Source organism: Herpailurus yagouaroundi, unplaced genomic scaffold (genome assembly GCF_014898765.1).
Source record: "Herpailurus yagouaroundi ecotype Mexico unplaced genomic scaffold, PumYag 142, whole genome shotgun sequence".
In the NCBI taxonomy this organism is placed as follows: Eukaryota; Metazoa; Chordata; class Mammalia; order Carnivora; family Felidae; genus Herpailurus; species Herpailurus yagouaroundi.
Window position 1 is genome coordinate 14,062,935 of NW_024412397.1, and position 19,347 is coordinate 14,082,281.

Genomic DNA, 19,347 nt, shown 5'->3' on the forward strand with positions numbered 1-19,347 from the left:
CAACTGACTTCTCCTTCCAATCACTAACCCTAACAACTTCTAAAAACGTGTATCTGGTTTGTAAGACTAGAGAAAGGAAAGACATTGTATCTAAAATCTGCATTTACTAACATGTTCTGCCCTTTGTCCCTGACCCCTGACTTTTCAGGAAGAAATCTTTCTTTCCGATGTCTGCCATCCTCAATTGTGTTAACCCCAAAAGGCTCCTGTGGTTGTCAAGAACAGCAGAAGTTCCTTTGTTCAGATAAATCAAGCATATGTGTGTCTTGATCTCCTTAAAATATACATAAAAACAAATAATACTTTAAAAAGATTGTCTGGGGGCGCCTGGGTGGTTCAGTTAGTTAAGCGTTCAACTTCGGCTCAGGTCATGATCTCGCAGTTTGTGAATCTGAGCCCCACGTTGGGCTCTGTGCCGACAGCTCGGAGCCTGGAGCCTGCTTCAGATTCTGTGTGTCCCGTTCTCTCTGCGCCTCCCCCACTCACACTCTGTCTCTCTCTCTCAAAAATAAACATTAAAAAAAAATTTTTTTTTAAATAAAAAGATTGTCTGGGGGCACCTGGGTGGCTCAGTGAGTTAACCGCCCAACTCTTGGTCTCAGCTTGTGTCATCATCTCGCAGTTTGTGGGTTCGAGACCCATGTTGTGCTCAGTGCTGACAGCATGGGGCCTGCTTGGGATTCTCTCTCTCTGCCCCTCCCCTGCTTGCTCACTCACCCTCTCACAAAAATCAATAAATAAACTTTAAAAAAAAAAAAAAAAAGATTGGCCAATCAATGGTAACAGCAGGAATGATGGCCATAAAATTATTTTATTTCTGTATTTAGTCAGTCACTCTCATACACACACACACAGAGTTAGAATGACTATGTGTCGGTATAAGTCTATCATGTCCACCTCTGACGTAAGCCCTAGGAGGTACTATTGCTAACCCCTTTATCAAATGAGAAAGCCTAAAATTTAGAAACTTACAGTGACAGAGTCCGTGAATGGTGGAACCCATGTCTACCTTAGTTTGAAACCTAAATTCCTTACTCCCACACCTTTTGACTTCTCCAAACATTGAGAGCCTTTCTGAAAGGAAAGGAGGTTAAGGTTCTAATTCAAATTCATTCTAGTTAATACCAGTTAACTACTAGTTAACTACTTGTTAACACTAGTAACTTAGGGTAATTAAATTCAACCCCCCCCCCTCCTGGAAGCACTCACAGACACTTGTGTGAGATATAAGCTGAGTCTTGTTGTGGATGGATATGCTTGTGAATTATCTTCTCTTGTAGCTACATTACATATCACACACTTCCTAATGGCAATGTAGTAATCAGTGGAAGAGGAAAACTCACGCCAACACTTCACCCTGCCACCATCATGTTTCCTGGGCCACAATTCTCCCCCAACCCCCACCTCTCCTGTGACAGTCCTGATGGGTGCATCAATTCATGGTTTGGATAATCAGAGACAGTACCTTATTACAAATACACCATCCTATGAAGATGGCATGTCAGCCACCCAGCAACAGCAAAGAGTCAAACATATGACATTTACAATTGCCAGTTAGAAATCAACAATTTCCACACCTCTTTTAAGAGGCATTTCATAATCTACCCTCTTTCATTTCACTTCTCTGCTGTCTCTCTAGAAACAAACTCTTTGAGGTTAAAAACTGTATTTTGCCATTGCTTTAAAGGTGCATATATAGTCTAATCAGTGTTGTGGTTTCTGAATGAGTCTACAATTTACCTAGCAATTCAAATCAAGAACCCAGAAGGCATTTTTTATTCCAAAATTTTCCTCATGCTTTATATGTAATTATCAGTAATCCTGTCTCTCAATCTTCAAAACACATCCCAAAATGCATCTATCCACTTCTCTCCATCTCTCCTCTCACCTCTTACCTGGAAAATACCACAAGAGCCTCCTGCCAGTCAGACCCCACCCCTTGCTTCTCTTCTTGTCCTCCATAATCCATTCACTACACAGCAGCCAGTGTCAGATTATGTAACTTTCTGAAAGAGAAGTCTTTCAAATGGCTTGTCATTATGCCAATCATATAATCCAGAGTCTTTACCCTGTTTTGTAACCTAAAATCCCTGCCTTCCCTGACTTCATGTCCCTTTTTCTAGTCTTAGGACTTTCACACCATCTTTTCCAACTACCTGGAAGCTCCTCCCACCAGGTCTTCAAATAATTGGACGCTTCTTTTCATTGAAGTTCCAGTTTAGGGGCGCCTTGGAGGCTTAGTAAGAGTCCGACTCTTGATTTCGGCTCAGGTCATGATCTCACAGTTCATGGGATCAAGTCCTGCGTGGGGCTCTGAGTTAACAGCATGGAGCCTGCTCGGGATTCTCTCTCTCCCTCTCTCTCTGCCCCTCTCCTGCTCGTGTGCACACACTCTCAAAATAAATAAATAAACATTAAAAAAAAAGTTATTCTTCCTCCTCATTCTTTGTCATTATAACTTGTATTATAGCTCTGTGATTATTTGATGTTTTCTTTCTCGTCTGTTTGCTTATTTATCATCTGTTTCCCCAACGTAAGTGCTACCGAGAGAGAGGAATTAGACTTGTTCTTTGCTATATATCCCAGTGCATAAAACACATACTTGACATACAGAAGGTGCTTCATAAATGCTGGCTATCTTTAGAACAGTGACTTATCAGTTGGGTGGATGTTAATTAAACTCAATACCTATTAATCTTTTTGTTATTATTGTTTTAATCAAAACAATTGTCATTGGTAACCTTGATAATTTACCTGTTTACTCACATCCTTATCCATGTTTAAGAATTTATACCTCTGACTTATTCCAAAAAGAATGTAAAGCAGCTGACTATGACACTGCATTTGGTTTAAAAGGTCAAAGCATCTCCACATAGGACATTATAGGAAATACCTGACCAACACTCTTCAAAAGTGTCAAGGTCATATGAACCACAGAAAGACTGAAAAACTGCCACAGACCAGAGGAGAAAAAGGAGACATGACAATCAAATGAAATGTGGTACTCTGGACTAAATCCTGGGACAGGAGAATGAAAAATGCTAGTAAAAAACACTAATGAAAAAGCCAGTAAAATCCCAATAAATTTTGAAGTTTAGATCAGAGTAACGTGTTAATGTTGGTTTCTTAGTTTTGACAACTCTGTCATGGCAACGTAAGATCTCTGGGAAGCTGGGTGGGGCTACATGGAAACTCTCTGTACTATCTGTATAACTTTTCACTAAATAGAAAATTATTCCAAAATAAAAAGTTTATTTAAAAAAATCAACATCTCAGGGTGCCTGGGTGGCTCAGGTCACAATTTCACAGTTCAGGAGTTCAAGCCCCACATCTCGCTCACTGCTGCCAGCACAGAGCCTGCTCTCGACCCCCTGTCTCCACGCCGCCCCTCCCCCATGCATGCACATGGGCTCTCTCTCAAAAATAAACATTTAAAATAAACACGTCAATCAATCAACATCTCCATACAGAAAAAAAAATTCAGTGTACTTTGACCACAGTTTGGCATTTTATTCCGAATAAAACAGAGTGTAGGCTGTTGACTTACTGCTTTGACCCATGTAACCATTTAAATATAAAAGCACAGTATTATTTAATAGTTGTCTCCTCACATTTGCAACCACAAAAGTAATTTTAAAACGACCATGCAGATGTATTCATTGCCTCTAATAGCACATTAATTCTACAGGCATGCCGAAAGAAGCGTCATCCCTCCCATTTTCTCTAGCAGGATGCTGCCCTATGCAATTAGAACCTCCACTGGCCAACCAGGTTGGGAGAATCTTCTGAGTCCCTATCAATCTACATTCTGCCCATTGCTTCTCTAAAAGGAGGAAGCACTAATGTTCTTAAGTGCATTGCGTCATCAGAGAACATAGCTTTTACTTGACAATTCACATGTAGCCAGTATTTCAAGAAGTCTTTCTAGACATTATTCTCGAATTTTCTGTTAACTGTTGACAAAGTTATTCCTTATTCATTCACTTGATAAACAATTACATCATACAGCAGTTGGGATCACACTGAACTTGGATAGCAAACTGGATTATAAATTAAAAAATATGAAAGCAAATTCCAGTGTAATGTTTCTACACCCAAGAGAGGTTTCATCATTTCATAAACACACCCAAAACCAAGGCACAAAGTACTGCAACCCACCCATTTTACACATAATTCTATAAATGTGATGTAAAATCATCTTCACACAGAGTACCTGAAATACCAGCATTTATTCTGGCTTCCATTACACACACACACAAACACACACACACACACACACACACACACACACACACACACACACGTATACTGTTTCATAGGTCATGGTGATCTCATTTAAGTAGGAGACTATTAAACAGTCAAGAAAATGACGATGTGAAAAGAAATTAAGCCATTTGAAAGTCAGAAGTTGGACAGGTGAAAGGGAGTGGCACAGATTAAACCACTTAAATGAAAAAATAGAGGAAGAGGGGAAATTTGTAACACTTCTCTGGGTATTTTGTGGTTTTGCAGTTGTCCGACCCTGGGCCAGTCCCTTAAATATTCTTAGTCTACGTTCTTTATCTATAACATTAAGATAGTAATGCCAGTCTACCCACTGAGTTCTTTTTTTTTTAGGGATAAACAGAACCCAGCAAATGAAGCACAATTTAAAAATTTTTCAGTTGGCTACTTTTCAGCCAAAATGAGCTTTCAGAAAACTAAAAAAATTATTAAGTATAATACTATATTCTGGAACTGGGTAAAGCAGAAAGCAACTCTAGCCAGCTAGAAGCTGAAAAATATTCTTGGGTAAGCACTTACCTTGGAGACTTGTCGAAGCCACCTTAAATACTCTGTGAATGTATCAAAACAAATGTAGTAAGTCTGGCTTTGGGGTCCAGAGGAGCTAAATGCTAAACAGTGCTGGTGCTTTTTCACTTCTTCTACCTATAAAAACAGAGACAAAAACACATCAGGAAAGCAGACCATTTACATAGTTCATTAACCATACCTTAGGTCAGTGAGCCTACACAGATTTGCATCTTTCCCTATATATGTTCCTCTTAATACTTAAAACACGTAAGTTCCTGAGTCTGACTAACCAACTTGAATTACAAAGAAATCGAAAATGGGGAGTTTTATCTTCTTTAGATTTCCCCACAGTAGTGAAATTCTCTTCTTCCTGTTTAGATTGGAACAGACGCCCTTTCTTATCTTTCTATATCCTCACAATAGGCTGCTGGGGTTCTTCCTTCCTTTGGAAGGAGTTTTACTTAAGACTTAAGGATTTTTACTGCAGAAGGATTTTTACTTTGGGCGACTTTTGTATTAGTCTGCATTACAACCTTTTTTAAAAAGAGGTCTTCAAGCATGTTAAATAAGTTTTTAAAAATTTAACGTGAAATTGAGTTTAACATGAAAGAAAACTCTACCATAAGAACTTTCAAGTCCTAGTAAGGCAGCGATACAGTCAAATCAAATTTCCACTCCCAGTAAATGCTTCCTAAGCAGGAAAAGTCCAGACAATAAAGTAACATGGTATTCCACAAGCTCCTATGCTGCAGTTACAAAACTGATCACAAGTCATAAAGAGTAAAGAATTTTCAAAAAGATCAGTATCACAGACTATGTTCTGGGACCAAAAGGCAATTAAAAGTTAGATGTCAATAATAAAAATTCCATTTAAAATCCAAGTGTACTGGGTTGCCTGGGTGGCTCAGTCGGTTAAGCGTCCGACCTCAGCTCAGGTCATGATCTCACAGTCTGTGAGTTCCGGCCCCGCGTCGGGCTCTGTGCTGACAGCTCAGAGCCTGGAGCCTGCTTTGGATTCTGTGTCTCCCTCTCTCTCTGCCCCTCCCCTCCTCATGCTCTGTCTTTCTCTGTCTCAAAAATAAATAACGACATTAAAAAAATTTTTTTTTAAATAAAATAAAATCCAAGTGTACTTAGAAAACTAGTAACACACTTCCAAACAACTAAGTAAAAAAAAAAATAATAATAATAGAAATTTAGATAGTCTTAGAACTGAACCATTAAAAAAATACATATCAAAATTTATGGAATGCAACAAAAGCAGTACATAGGGGAACATTTATAATTTTAAATAGTCACATTAGAAAAGAAGGCAGAAAATTATTTTGATTGATACATGTCTCAAGAACTTAGGGGGAAAAATACCAAACCAAAAACTGAATAAATTCAAGCCAGAATAAAGGTGACATCAAAAAGCAGAAATTAATGTCATGAAAACCAAATATACAATAGAGAACATGAACATTAACAAAATACTGGTTCTTTGAAAAGGCTAATAAAGTAAATGTCAACAGATATTAGTTCATGATATCAGCTGAAGACAGACATAAATAACATTAATAATGAAAAGAGAGATAGGCCTACAGATTAAGCAGAGATTAAAAAGAACATTATAAACAATTCTGTGGCAAAATCTCAGAAAAATATATTTTACTAACACTAAATCAAGAAAGAAAAAAAACCGAAGGCCTACATAGTCCTATAATCATTTAAGAAACGGAATAAAACTTTTTCTCAAGAAATATCAGGCCCATATCATTTTATAGATGAATTCTATCAAAGTTCCAAGAAAGAGAACATTCCAAATTTGTGCAAACTCATCCACCCAACAAAAAATGAAGAAAAATACCACAAATTATTCTATAACCAAAAACAGATCAGAGTAGTAACAGAAAAAAAAAATTATAGGCGAGTCTCAGTTATGAACACTTATCTTGAACAAAATGTTGCACCACAATCCAGAAATACAGAAGGAAAAAAACTATATCAAAAACAAATTGGATTTACCTCAGGAAAGGCAAGATGATTTAACATTATTGGAACTATAAAATCGTTAATCACATTAACAAATTAAAGAAGAAAACCAGGGGCGCCTGGGTGGCTCAGTTGGTTAAGTGTCCGACTTTGGCTCAGATCATGATCTCACAGCTCGTGGGTTCGAGCCCCATGTTGGGCTCTGTGCTGACAGCTCGGAGCCTAGAGCCAGCTTTGGACTCTGTGTCTCCCTCTCTCTCTGCCCCTAACCCACTAGCATCCTGTCTCTGTCTCTCTCAAAAATAAAATAAATAAACATTAAAAAAAGGAGGAGGAGGAGGAGGAGGAGGAGAAGAAGAAGAAGAAGAAGACCATATGATCATCCCCACAGCTGCAGAAAAAGCATTTGGTAACATTCACCACCCATTCATCACTCATGATAAAAACTCCCAGCAAACTAAGAACACAAATAACAACTCAAGCTGACAAAGTGTATTTATCAAACATCTAAGGCAAACTTCAGTGTTAATGATGATATACCACTCTCTTTAAGATCACTGAGAAGACAAGTATCTACTGTTTCTACTCAATACTATACTAGAGTCCTGGCCATTACAGTAAGACACAAATATGTATTAAAGAAGAAAAAAATTGTCATTATTTTAATATTACATGATTAGCTACATAGTACACTCCAAAGATTCTATAGACAGTATATTAGAATAAATAAGAAAATTTAGCCAAGTGGCTGAATATAAAATCAATACTCAAAAGTCAGCTGTATTTCTATACACTAAAGACAAAAATTTTTTTAATGCGATTTAAGCTAATCAATATAGACAGAAATTAGACCAGTGATTTCTGGAGGATGAGGAAAAGAGTGGAAGGAAGGGGGATAAAAGGAGCACAAGGAAACTTTCAGGGGTGATATGATTATTCTTATTCACTGTGGTGATGGTTGAATGGGTGTGTTTAGCTAGCTATACTGTTATCAAATTATCATCAAAATGTGCAGTTTAATGTCTGTCGATTATACCTCCATAAAGTTTGGTGAAGATGCAGAGAAACAGGAACACTTGTACACTGATGTGAGTGTAAAATGGTGCAACAACTTTGGAAAGCGATTTGACATCATCTTGTAGCATGTGCATATGCCCTATAGTCCAGTAACTGCACCCCTAAATGTGTATCTAAGAGCAGTATTTCTCAAGGAAGTAATTTAAGGATTTTGAATTAAACAGTTCATTGTACATTGTGCAGGACTAATACTTCGTGTGACTTTTTTTTCACTGAGCCCCTGCCCTGTAAAGGCCGATAGTGTCCCCTTGCACCAAATATATTGGTATTAACCAAACACTCTACTTTCCACGTTTCCCAGACTTTCCGCAATCAAGGTGAAGTCATGTGACTAGTTCTGGCCAATGAGCCACGAGCAGAAGTGGCGTGTGTCACTTCTGCATCCAAATATACAAAAGCCAGTTTATGACTCTCCAGTTACCTCTTCCCTTGCTTAAGCACCAAAGGAAGGTTGCATGTTCCAAATGTTATAAGGGAGCAGAGTAGGCTGGGTCCCTGTACAGTTATGTGAAAAAAGAAATCTCTACCAATCTACAGTGGACGTTTAGTGGAATGAGAAAATTTAAGTCACTGACATCTGGGGGGGATTTGTCACCATAGCATAATTGAGCTTACATCAACTGATACGTTGACTGTTCAATCACTTCACAATCAAAACACTTGCACATATTATCCAATGTCCCCTTTGGGCACAGCACCTCTGAGAACTACTGTCCTAGAAAAACTACTTGTGTACCAGGAGGCATATCAACATAAGCCCATTTTGGCAGAATCATTTATAATGACAAAAAACTAGAAGCAACCCAATGTCCAACAGGAAAATTACTTAAGAAATTATGAGAATTTAGAACACTTACAGAGGGAAACGTTATACAGAAATGAAAACCACATACAGAAAGCAACATAGAAATCTTATTATGAAGCATAATACTGAGTGAAAAAATTCAATCACAGAAGCCCACACATGGTATGATACCAATTTTATTCAGATCAAAACCAAGCAAAACATAGTTACATCATAAAACTTATTTTAAAAAAGAAAATGATGAATACATATTCTAGGACAATGGGTGGATACCTTTGGGGTTGGGGGATACCAGTGGGACAGATGTAAAGAGAACACAGGTAGAAAACATTGGTGTTTATATGGCTGTGATTCCTAAACTGAATAGCAGTAGGTAAATGGTTATTCAATTTTTTATGCATCATAATTTAACAAATATTAAGTAAAATATTAAAATGTTGCACCTAAAAACCGATGTTAAATTCTACAGGATAAATTAAATATAATGTAATACTTGCACAATGAATAGAAACTTATCTATTAAATAATTTTCTCCAACAATGAAATTTTAAGAGTGCTTCATTTAGCTTTATATTTGGAATTCGACATTTGAAAATGTGAATTAATGATCATGCTCAAGTAGTGTTGTGTTTGATTTATCAGCAATTATTGCTAGGTTATGGCCAATCTATCTCACACTTCATTTCTAGCTCTGCTTCATAAATATTTTAAAAACAAAACCAAAAACCTTCCATTTACTCTTAGCTTTTCCTTCAACAGAATAAAACGGAATGAGCAGAATGAAAAAAGGAACAGATACACATTAATGAAAACTCAGACGGCAAAGAGTTATTTTTCCCTAACTCGGTCAACAGGTTTTAAAAGACTGTTTTTCGACATACTCAATTATTTTTAAAGGCATAGTACAAAACAGGTTTTACAAGGTTTGTCTGTGAGAAAAGGAAGCCATTTCAATTCATTCAATGGTAGAAGTCCATCCAATAATAGGCCTGGGAAACAAGACAAGTCTCTAGCCCTGAATGAAAATGCTAATTATAACTTGATCTTCTGAACCTTATCTGAACATTCCACTACTTTCCTGCCTCAGCTTCTCTGAGCACAATAATCTTTGTGGCCATCTCCTTCATATGTCAAAAGATTTTTCACCCTTCAAGTTCCACCATAATTGCTACCTCCTTCATCACAGAATTCCCTGATTCCCCCAGAACAAAATGTAATCTCTCTGCACTACTTTTTTGCATCTCTCTTAGAGCAGATTTTATTGTGTCCATCCTTCATCTCCGGATAGTAAATTATAAGCAATTCAAAGGCAGGGATGATGACTTATCCATCTTGGTATTTCTGGGGCACCAAGCAAAGTGGCTTCCCCACAGAGGTTATTTAATAAATAGTTATATTAAATTTGCCTAAGCAAACACCTAACATCATAGAGAAGAAAGAAACAGACTGTTGACCTAACAGGGCATCAAACATCAAATATGCATTTTTAATGATGACCTATTGGAGTAGTAATGATGACCAATTTTTCAGAATTCAATCCAAAGGACAAAATCTTCAGTAATAAGACACCAGTAATTCTTCAATGCTCAGACAAAAGTTAAGTAATGGCTTCAAAATAGATGACTGAAATAGATCTAAATGTACCTTGCAGCCAGAATCTTTTTTAAATGATCAAGTATTAGTCTTCTTAGGATTAGACTGTCTAATAGCAGAGGAGCGGGTAGGGAACTGACATGGGCTATTTACATAAGGAGAGACTACTTTAAATTATGAATGAAGAATGAATTTGCTACATAACAAGTGAATAATAACGGCATTTACTACTGCACACATCTGATTTTACCTAATTCATTCCTAATCCCTGGAATAAACAGATCAAATATTTGCCAATTTTAAAAAGTTCACTTCAACAAAAGTGGTGTTTTATTTTCCCCTCTATTTATATCCTCCACGTTCTGCCGTCTTTCCCATGCCCATTCAGGGAAGAAAACAGTAAAGAAAATATTTGCTTAATATGCCCCCAATTTTCACACACCCTTTTCTTCATCCAAATTTGCCTTCCCATTTATTAAAAGATTATCCTATCATTTAAAAATCAGGAAATACTAACATATAATTATGGTAATGATACATCTACCAACACTTGGGAATTAATAAATTGACATGGCAAAAAAAAGAATGTAACATTTTCCCAAGCAATTTGGTTCTATTTCATAAATGATAGGAATAAAATAATTGACATGCCCAAAGAAAAGCAGCTAGCAATGTTGGGAATAGCTATCAGCCATATAACAGCTCTTCTCTGAAACAAGGTAACATTTCAATTTCAAAAATTATGAATGGCTAAACTGATAAACTAAAAAATGCTAACTTCACTGGTCACTAAACAAAAATAAACAGAGAAGTAGGGCAAAGTCGGATCAAAGATTCATGCAAGAGAGAAAGAGTCTAACCTTTGGTAAGAATGCTTGAATGATCCTTAAGCCCTGGACTTAAGGATCATTATTCTATCCTACACAAGATACACTCAAGATATCAAGAGATGTCTGCTAATAAAGAATAACTTATCATCTGTAGCCTAAAATATAACACTGACTTTTAGTTGCTCTGTTTCAGGTCTGTAAATAAGATGCATGTACCAATAAAGTGATCGTCACCAGGGCCTCGTGTGAGCCGATGCGTGGCCATTTTCCACAACTCCACCATTCAACAATGCCCACTGGTGGAGCAAAACAGGAATTGAGTAAGACCTCAGATGAGTGAAAACCATGGACCCCGTATTACAGAAATGGCTCAAAGTGAGCTTAATAGCACTGGGGAACCCGTTAGCATTTTGTTCATTTTAAACTTACTTTTCCACCAATGAGAGGCAGAACATGCATCTTTCCGGCCCAGCTGTCTTTCACAGATGACACCATCAGGCAGGTCCCACACAGGATGACTTGGCGTCTGGCCCATCGGTTCACCGGCAACTGCATTTTGCCTTTACGGACGTTATACATTCCTGAGAGCTGAATCCGTTCAGAGCCACCAGTGCTGTGGGGTTTTCCTGAAACAAACACGCAAACATCTGAGTCCAAAGAAATGAGTTTTCAACTCATTGGCATACCAGATAAACCACCTGGACCACAGAGAATAATTATGGGCAACGACCTAATTTATAATCGAGAGACTCTGAAATGTGCAGTAATACAATTATGGTAAGAACTACCACATCTACTCCACACGTGCATTTTAATTTTGGGCGAAGAAGAGCTTTTTCCTTAAAACCCAAGGAAACGACCATTTTAACTCCTCTGTTACAACCCAAGTGTTATTTTCTTCTATATCCTCCACCATTTTTGTTTACATTTAAAAAAGGGATGACTTCAAGATTTTTATAAATGGCTCGAGTTAATTTCAGTACACTTGGAAGAAAACATTACAGACCAAGATAGGAAAACAACCTTCAAGATTTGGCATTTAATGAAACTAATCTGTTGTAATGAAATTAACTGATGACATTCTTCCTTCTACACTGACTCAATGTACACGTACTATTAAGGAGATGGAAAATAAGTAACTTTTCTAATAAGAAAATACTACTTGGTGGCAATGGTTAAGTCCTCAAAGACAGACTTAATGCCAGTTCTATGAAGGTTGGTGAGTGGTGCCTCTTGTGCCTCAGGAAGACAGAGACACAGGGAGATGCACTGAGCCTCAGAGACAAAGAGGGCACTGGGAAAGATCTTAAGAGTCTTTGTTTCCAAGCTGGAAATGAATCTGGCAGAATGACTTGCACACAAGTCCCATCAACTAGATGGGAGAATTCCTGTGACTCACGTGTCACGGCGTTATAAACAAGGAGAAAAACATTGCCAGTTGTAGACACTGAATGTATAGTATCAAAGAGGACCGAAACCCACTCTCAGAAATAAATTAATGAGAGACACATGTCCTCACATAGGACCCAAGCCAGAAGTGTTCTTTTACTTGGAAATTTGCCTAGTTGCCAAAGGCTAGCAGAAGAAACATACTCAAGAGACATTATATTCTTATGAATATTAAGTACTAACATAAATACCAAGTAGTTTTGGTAGATGTCTAATACCTACTGGAGAAGGAAACGAAAAGAGCACCAGCACCAAAAATAGATCTCAAGAGATCCAGCGTGTTGGAACCATTCCAATACATACCTTTGGGGAGAAATAACAAAACCAGCAGGTTTGAATTTCACTTCCTCTTTCTCCCGGTACATCAGAATGTTTTATAAAATAGATACTGCACACTACATAATTTTGCTGGGGCCGGGCCAGCATGGAGTGTAACAGTGGTTCGGCTATTTAAACTTGGTGCCCAGCAAACAACTACACAGCTGCCACCCGCAAGGGAGCTGAGGGCCCCACTGAATTGTTCAGTCACCAGATGCTAATGCCCCACAAAGAGATAGGAAGCCCAGGAGACTTCACATCAGACACGACTTGCCAAAGGCTGCCAATGATGGATCAGACCACAGTCAGTCGCTTGTCCCCTTCTGTACTAGTTCATTTACACCCAGAAAGAAAACGCTCAGACTCCCAGGCTAAGAGCTCCTTTCTACATGACAGACATTTCCTGTCGGAAAGAAGCGCAAGATTACTAGATTTTGAAACTCCAATCTCCACAAATGTAATAAAGTAACACAGGCTAACGAGAGATCTGATCTAAATATGCATACGTGTGTGTGCATGGGCACACACACACACACACACACACACACACACACAAGCCTACATACAGACTAATGAATGCAAAGGAGACATTTTATTTAGCCCCATCTGAGAATGGCTTCGAGGATACATGTTAACCTGTCACATTTATGTAGATCTGTGAGTAGAGATTAATGAAAAAGACAACAGGGGTACATAAAGACAGCCCTTCAATTCTCCCAACTCCACAAAAATCCTACAGAAAGTCCCAGAACAAATCACCAGATAGAGTGGACTATATATCCCAGAGATAGATAGATAGATAGATAGATAGAGAGAGAGAGAGAGAGAGAAAGAGAGAGAGAGGGAGGGAGGGAGGAAGAGTATGGACACATCAACAGAGATAGGCTTTTTATTCTCTAGTTAGAAAAATTCCCAAAGTGCCTGAATAGTCTTGGAGCCTAATGGTAAGATCAGTCTGTCCTTGGAAAGCCCTAAACATCCCAGCCTGAATCAAACCCCTCCTTGTCTTGTTCTGAGTGAATTTCAATATCCTTGTTGTCTGCTCCCTCCCTGGGTGTTCCAGATCACACACGCCCTTGGGACTTGCTGTGTACCAAACAGGGCTCCGGGGAATATGGAGATGAATAAGACTCTACACCTAGGCAATCAGCCACGTGCACCCTCCTTTGCGTCAGACTTCTTTATTCTATACATAGGAATTATTTTCTCTCCCCCTGCCAACTCTCAAACTTCTCATTTCGGAGGAATTCCAACTGTCCCATGCTCCAATAAATATTGACAACACCAAGTGACCAATGCCTGCCAATTCAAAGTTGGATCGGTCGTGAAAACTTTTACTTTAGAAATGTTACTCTAATTCCCTGCAGGTTTAAGGCATTTCTTACATGACGCAGGAGGAAAGATAGACAGCAAAAGCAAGTATTTCAAGCTGAGATAGAGACCTGACCACAGCAATGTTTGCTGCAGTCTACTTCAGTTTCATCTATCGGAGAGAATTTTACTAAATAAATGATTCAAAGTATTTATTCGTTTAAGGGAAACTACGGTCTGTTCTGCTACAGTATGTGATTCATTAATACCAATGAGCTCATTCGATTGTAAATAGAGGACTGGTGTCATTTTAACATGCTGTATTATGTTGGTTCATAAAGATTTACTCTAGGCAAAAGGAGCCAGATTGGTAGAATTCTAACTTTCAACAGCAAGGGGAAAAACCCACAGTAAATACACCGTCTCTGCACCCACAAGACAGCATTACTACTGTTCTGTCACTGTGCATTTTTTTTTTTATTAAAATTTTTTTTTTCAACATTTATTTATTTTTGGGACAGAGAGAGACAGAGCATGAATGGGGGAGGGGTAGAGAGAGAGGGAGACACAGAATCAGAAACCGGCTCCAGGCTCTGAGCCATCAGCCCAGAGCCCGACACGGGGCTCGAACTCACGGACCGCGAGATCGTGACCTGGCTGAAGTCGGACGCTTAACCGACTGCGCCACCCAGGCGCCCCCTGTCACTGTGCATTTTTAATATTCCTTAAGGCAACTCAACTTCCAGCCTGCCTGGGCTGCCTGGGTTAGATCCTGCGGCCCATCGTTACTTTTGTTAGTATTTTGGTTATAAAGATGCATGAACTTAGAGTCCTACCCTCTTCCAACTGCATTTTCCCGTAAACTTTTATTTCTCATTTACAATTGTGGAGAACAGGAAAATTTTCAGGAACATCTACAGAGTAACAGAAACACCTGTTTTAACTCTAAGACCGTTGAAACAACAGAGAAATAAGTACAAATTTGGCTGTTGCCAATTACATGCCTTTGCGAAATATATAACTACGTCTATCATTGCAGTGGCTTAAAAAGACTCCATAAAATTCTTTTAAACTCTTCCCCTCAAGAGATGAGGCCTAACTCCACTCCTTTTGCATGTGGACAGTACTTAGTGACTGGCTTCTAACAAAGAGAATGTGGCAAAAGTGAAGCGACTTCTGAAACCAGGTCGTAAAGGGCATATAATCTCCTCCTTGCTCTCTCTCTAGGATCACTCCCTCTGGAGAAACCAGCTGCCCTGTCACAAGGACACTCTGGAGACCCTACGAAAAGGCCAACAAGGTGAGGCACTGAAATTTCCGGCCAACAGCCAGCAAGGAAGTGAGGCCCCTTTTCACCAGCCACATGACTGAGCCATATTGGAAGCAGATCCCCCAGCTCCAGGCAAGCCCACGGAACTGCTGCCCCCAAATCATTTCGACGGCGGACCTCAGGATACTTGAGACACAACCACCCAGCTAAGCTGCTCCTGAATTCCTGATTCCGAGAAACTAGAATAAATGTGTGGTATTTGAAGCCATGAAGTTTTGGGGCAATAACTAGTACAACTTTACTAAGTCGGTGTCAGTTCTATTTACCCAAACATAGCATTACTTTAATAACCCACTTTCCCCTAAAATAATCCGCAGAACCTTGTACAAATAGTAAAGGTCTATTGTAATCAGAAATATTAACAAACAAGAATAAGAATAGTATATAAAGCAATCACGACGTCCACAACTTAAGAGAACGGAAGCATTCATGATGATACGGCACCAAAACCTAAGAGAGCCTGATCACTGCATAAAAATCAATGGAAGAATTTACCATGCCCCTAGAGCTGGAAATGGTCAGGAATAAGTGAAAACATTCAACCCTCACCTGACCTTCTCTACCTTTAGAGCTTAGACTGACGAAACTCTAAAGCATGTTTCTTATTGCATATAAATCCTTAAATCCTTCTTGACTACCTTCAGTGACAGAAAGACTGAATTAAATTACTTGCCTAGGGTCATTTCAAGAGCTGGCAGAAGGATTTCAACAACCCATAACAAGGTCTAGAGACCTGAGCACTGAACTGGCACCTGGGAATTTGGTCTCACAGCTGAAAGGCTAAACAGGCTCAGCGAGACAGGCTGGCAGGAGCTTTGAAACAGATTTAAGACTAGCTGCTTTTAGCTAATGGAAATGACAACCAGCTGCTAAATAGATTTGGGGAGGGTTAATTTGTGTATCAGATCAAAATATATAAAGTCAACTGCCCAATAAATCTTGCTTCTTACTGACAGCTACTCAATTCGATTAGGTTTATTTGTAGCCCCCAAATTACCATAGACCCTTCTCCCTGAGCAATCTCATGCCTTGAACCTTTCTCTAATCTCTAAATTCTTGAATACCACTGGAGCTTACAATTTCCCTTATAATACTAATTAAAACAGCACCTGGAAAATGTGAGCTACCTCTTCATATTCTTATAGATGCTGTAAACACAGAGCCAATATAATTTTTGAAAAAATCCACCAAAGCAAAATCGAAATAAAACTATAGTAAAATTAGCCATGAACTTAAAAAAATCCAAAAAGTCGAAGTAATGAAGATGATTACTACAACATACATTCTACGTAATACATAACAAGCGATACTAAATTCAGATGCCACAAGAAAATGCTGAATGAAGGAAGACAAGTTACAGCGGAGGGCCTCAAACTTCAGCATGCACCAAAATCACCTGGAAGGCTTGCTAAAAACAGATTGCAGGGCTCCATTACCCAGAGTTTCTGATTCAGTAATCCTAGGTGGGGGTGGGATGTTCTGCTGATGCTGTGGGTCTAGGACCACCATGAGACCCACTGGGTTACAGCATTAGGTTAACAATGTTTTTTCAACCAGGTGATCGTCAGCATTTGCTTGATAAACCTTGACCAAGGAAGCAAGTCCATCAATTTGGGGAAAGGATGACAAAGGCAACCAGGAATGAATGAGAGGGCAGGTGCTGCCTTTATACCCGCTCGTCCCTCTTTCTTCCCTCACTTCCTGTCCTCACAAGGAACTTGATTCATCTCTCAGGCATCTTTAAAGTTCCCTCCATTCCATCATCAAAATTACTCCTTTGTTGTCAGAATACCTGATGCTCACGTCTCTTCTTGGGATGTATATTTAGAGAAGGTATTTTCTTCAAAGGTGGGTTTCATTACAATCTTGAATTCACAGAGTACATAACCCTTCCCTGCTTTATGTGTGTCTTCAGCTCCGTTCCAGGAGCCATACGTGGTTAGCTGGTGTAGCCTCCCCTTATTAACTTCACATTTGGCAAAGAAAACGCATTTGAGAAATGTCATCAAATCAACCTTCACCTGTCAGGTCAGTGTCTTTGCCATCTGTTCCCTCCCTGAAATGGCAGTCTCATCTCTCTGTGCAGAATCAGACCATACCTTGAGAGCCTTTTCAACATTCTCCTGAGTTTTCTTTCTCATTGGATGAGCGATTTTTTTCCTTGGCTAGAAAAATCACTGTAACGGTTTCACAAACTTTTTGTTGTCCTTTCCATTATGGTGCATGGTAGACTTGTTCAGGTCCACAGGTTTGTTAAGCCTCAGCCACATCCAACATTCTCAAATTACCTACAACTTCTATTTTCTGGCTAAAAACCATCATTTTGGTAGACGGAAGAATTTTCATCACCTGCTTTCCCAGCTGGCTTTATTTTTGTCATCCTTCTCCACAAAGGATGTCATAAGGCAACAAGCATTCAAGCATGAAACACCACGAGTGAGGAGAAACAGCTGAACTTCTCAGAAACAACGGGCAACAGGCCTCATGGTATGCTTGATTCAAATTTAGGCCTCAGAATCATTACAAATTACTATTTATCATGAGGCTTTGGAAGCCTTGGGAGGATTAAATATTAAGTCTGAGAATGCCTAAGGTCTAGTATACCCATAACAGCTCGCAAAAGAAAAACCATACTCACTCCCTCCCTTAGATAAAATTGTGACTTGTGTCAGAGGTGATGCGTACTGCTGTGGGTGTGGAAATCAGGGTGATGAGGCTAGACAGCTCCATCACTCCAGCTAAGTGTTCCCTGTGAGAGGCTTTTCTTAGGAGGGTTGTGAAGTTCCAAAGAGGTGTGCATGCGTTCATAAGTAAATGCTAAAATAAGAATTCTAAACTCACGCATGAATGATTTGGGGATAACCCACACCACTACCCCACTTTCCTAGTTAAAAAAAAAAAAAAAAAAAAAGACCCGACACGTTTGTTCCCTTTGCCGGTAGGAACAGACTTTGGCCGAGATGACTTGAGAAGGTTACAAAGAGCAATGTCCACACCATCACATTCAGACCCAATGTGATTCAAAACGCTTATCCCCAGCAGTTCTCTCTGGGAGGTGGGGTTAGGGTTGATGTTCCACTTTATAACACATGTCCGTAATGTTTAAGTTTTCTAACAAAAACAAAGATTCCAAGAGGAAAGCAATTTCCTAATTCCTCTCTACTGCATTACGTAATAGTGAGCTACCTACCTTTTCCCCTACAAGGTTGTTCACACTAAAGACACGGAGTCCAGATTCAGATGTTCTAAAATGGACCTTAAAACTTATCTTGTACAAACGTCGCCTCAGAAATGTCTGAAACTCACCCATTTCAAATAATGACCATCCTTCCAACTTATTAGGAATCTCAAGAAAAAAAATTGCAAAACCTCCCATAATTGGCCCATTCCTATAATTTACCTATAGGTAACTATGGGAAACCTGATGAGCTTTATTTTAAGCCTTCTCAGAGTAACACATAAAATCCACAAAGTCCTCACTTATTTTCTGTTACTATTTCAAATGCAGCCCAATCATCCAAAGTTTAGAAGAAAGGGTAGTAAAAAACAACAAAATAAACATAATTCTACTTTCTTCATAGTATTACAAACAATTTTGGTGAATTTTTTCAATTTTTTATCTGCATAGCATTTATATACTTATAACATACACACCATCTTATATCCTGCCTCTTCCAACTACACACTTTCCCAAGTTGTCAGTCGTTATATCTCAAAGACTTGCAAGATATGCTATAAATTCTTTTGTTTCCTCATTTCATTACTAAGGACTGTTTCCAAATTTTCATTGTACAAATTGCTGAATCAAAGAGCCTGATTTTACCGTTCTTCCTAGGCAGCAACTCTAAATCAGCTATAAATCAGCA

At 38.8% G+C, this 19,347-nt stretch overlaps 1 protein-coding gene across 1 annotated transcript in view; it reads right to left on the reverse strand.

The window, feature by feature from the left end:
• Positions 1-19,347, reverse strand: part of PHLPP1 (PH domain and leucine rich repeat protein phosphatase 1) — a 214,337-nt gene that overhangs the window by 98,484 nt on the left and 96,506 nt on the right. Inside the window, exons 3-4 of the mRNA XM_040478481.1 lie at positions 11,503-11,699; positions 4,804-4,929 (exon numbers count right to left, since the gene is read on the reverse strand). Of these exons, the coding sequence (XP_040334415.1) occupies positions 4,804-4,929; positions 11,503-11,699 (323 nt within the window). The remainder of the gene's footprint in view (positions 1-4,803; positions 4,930-11,502; positions 11,700-19,347) is intronic.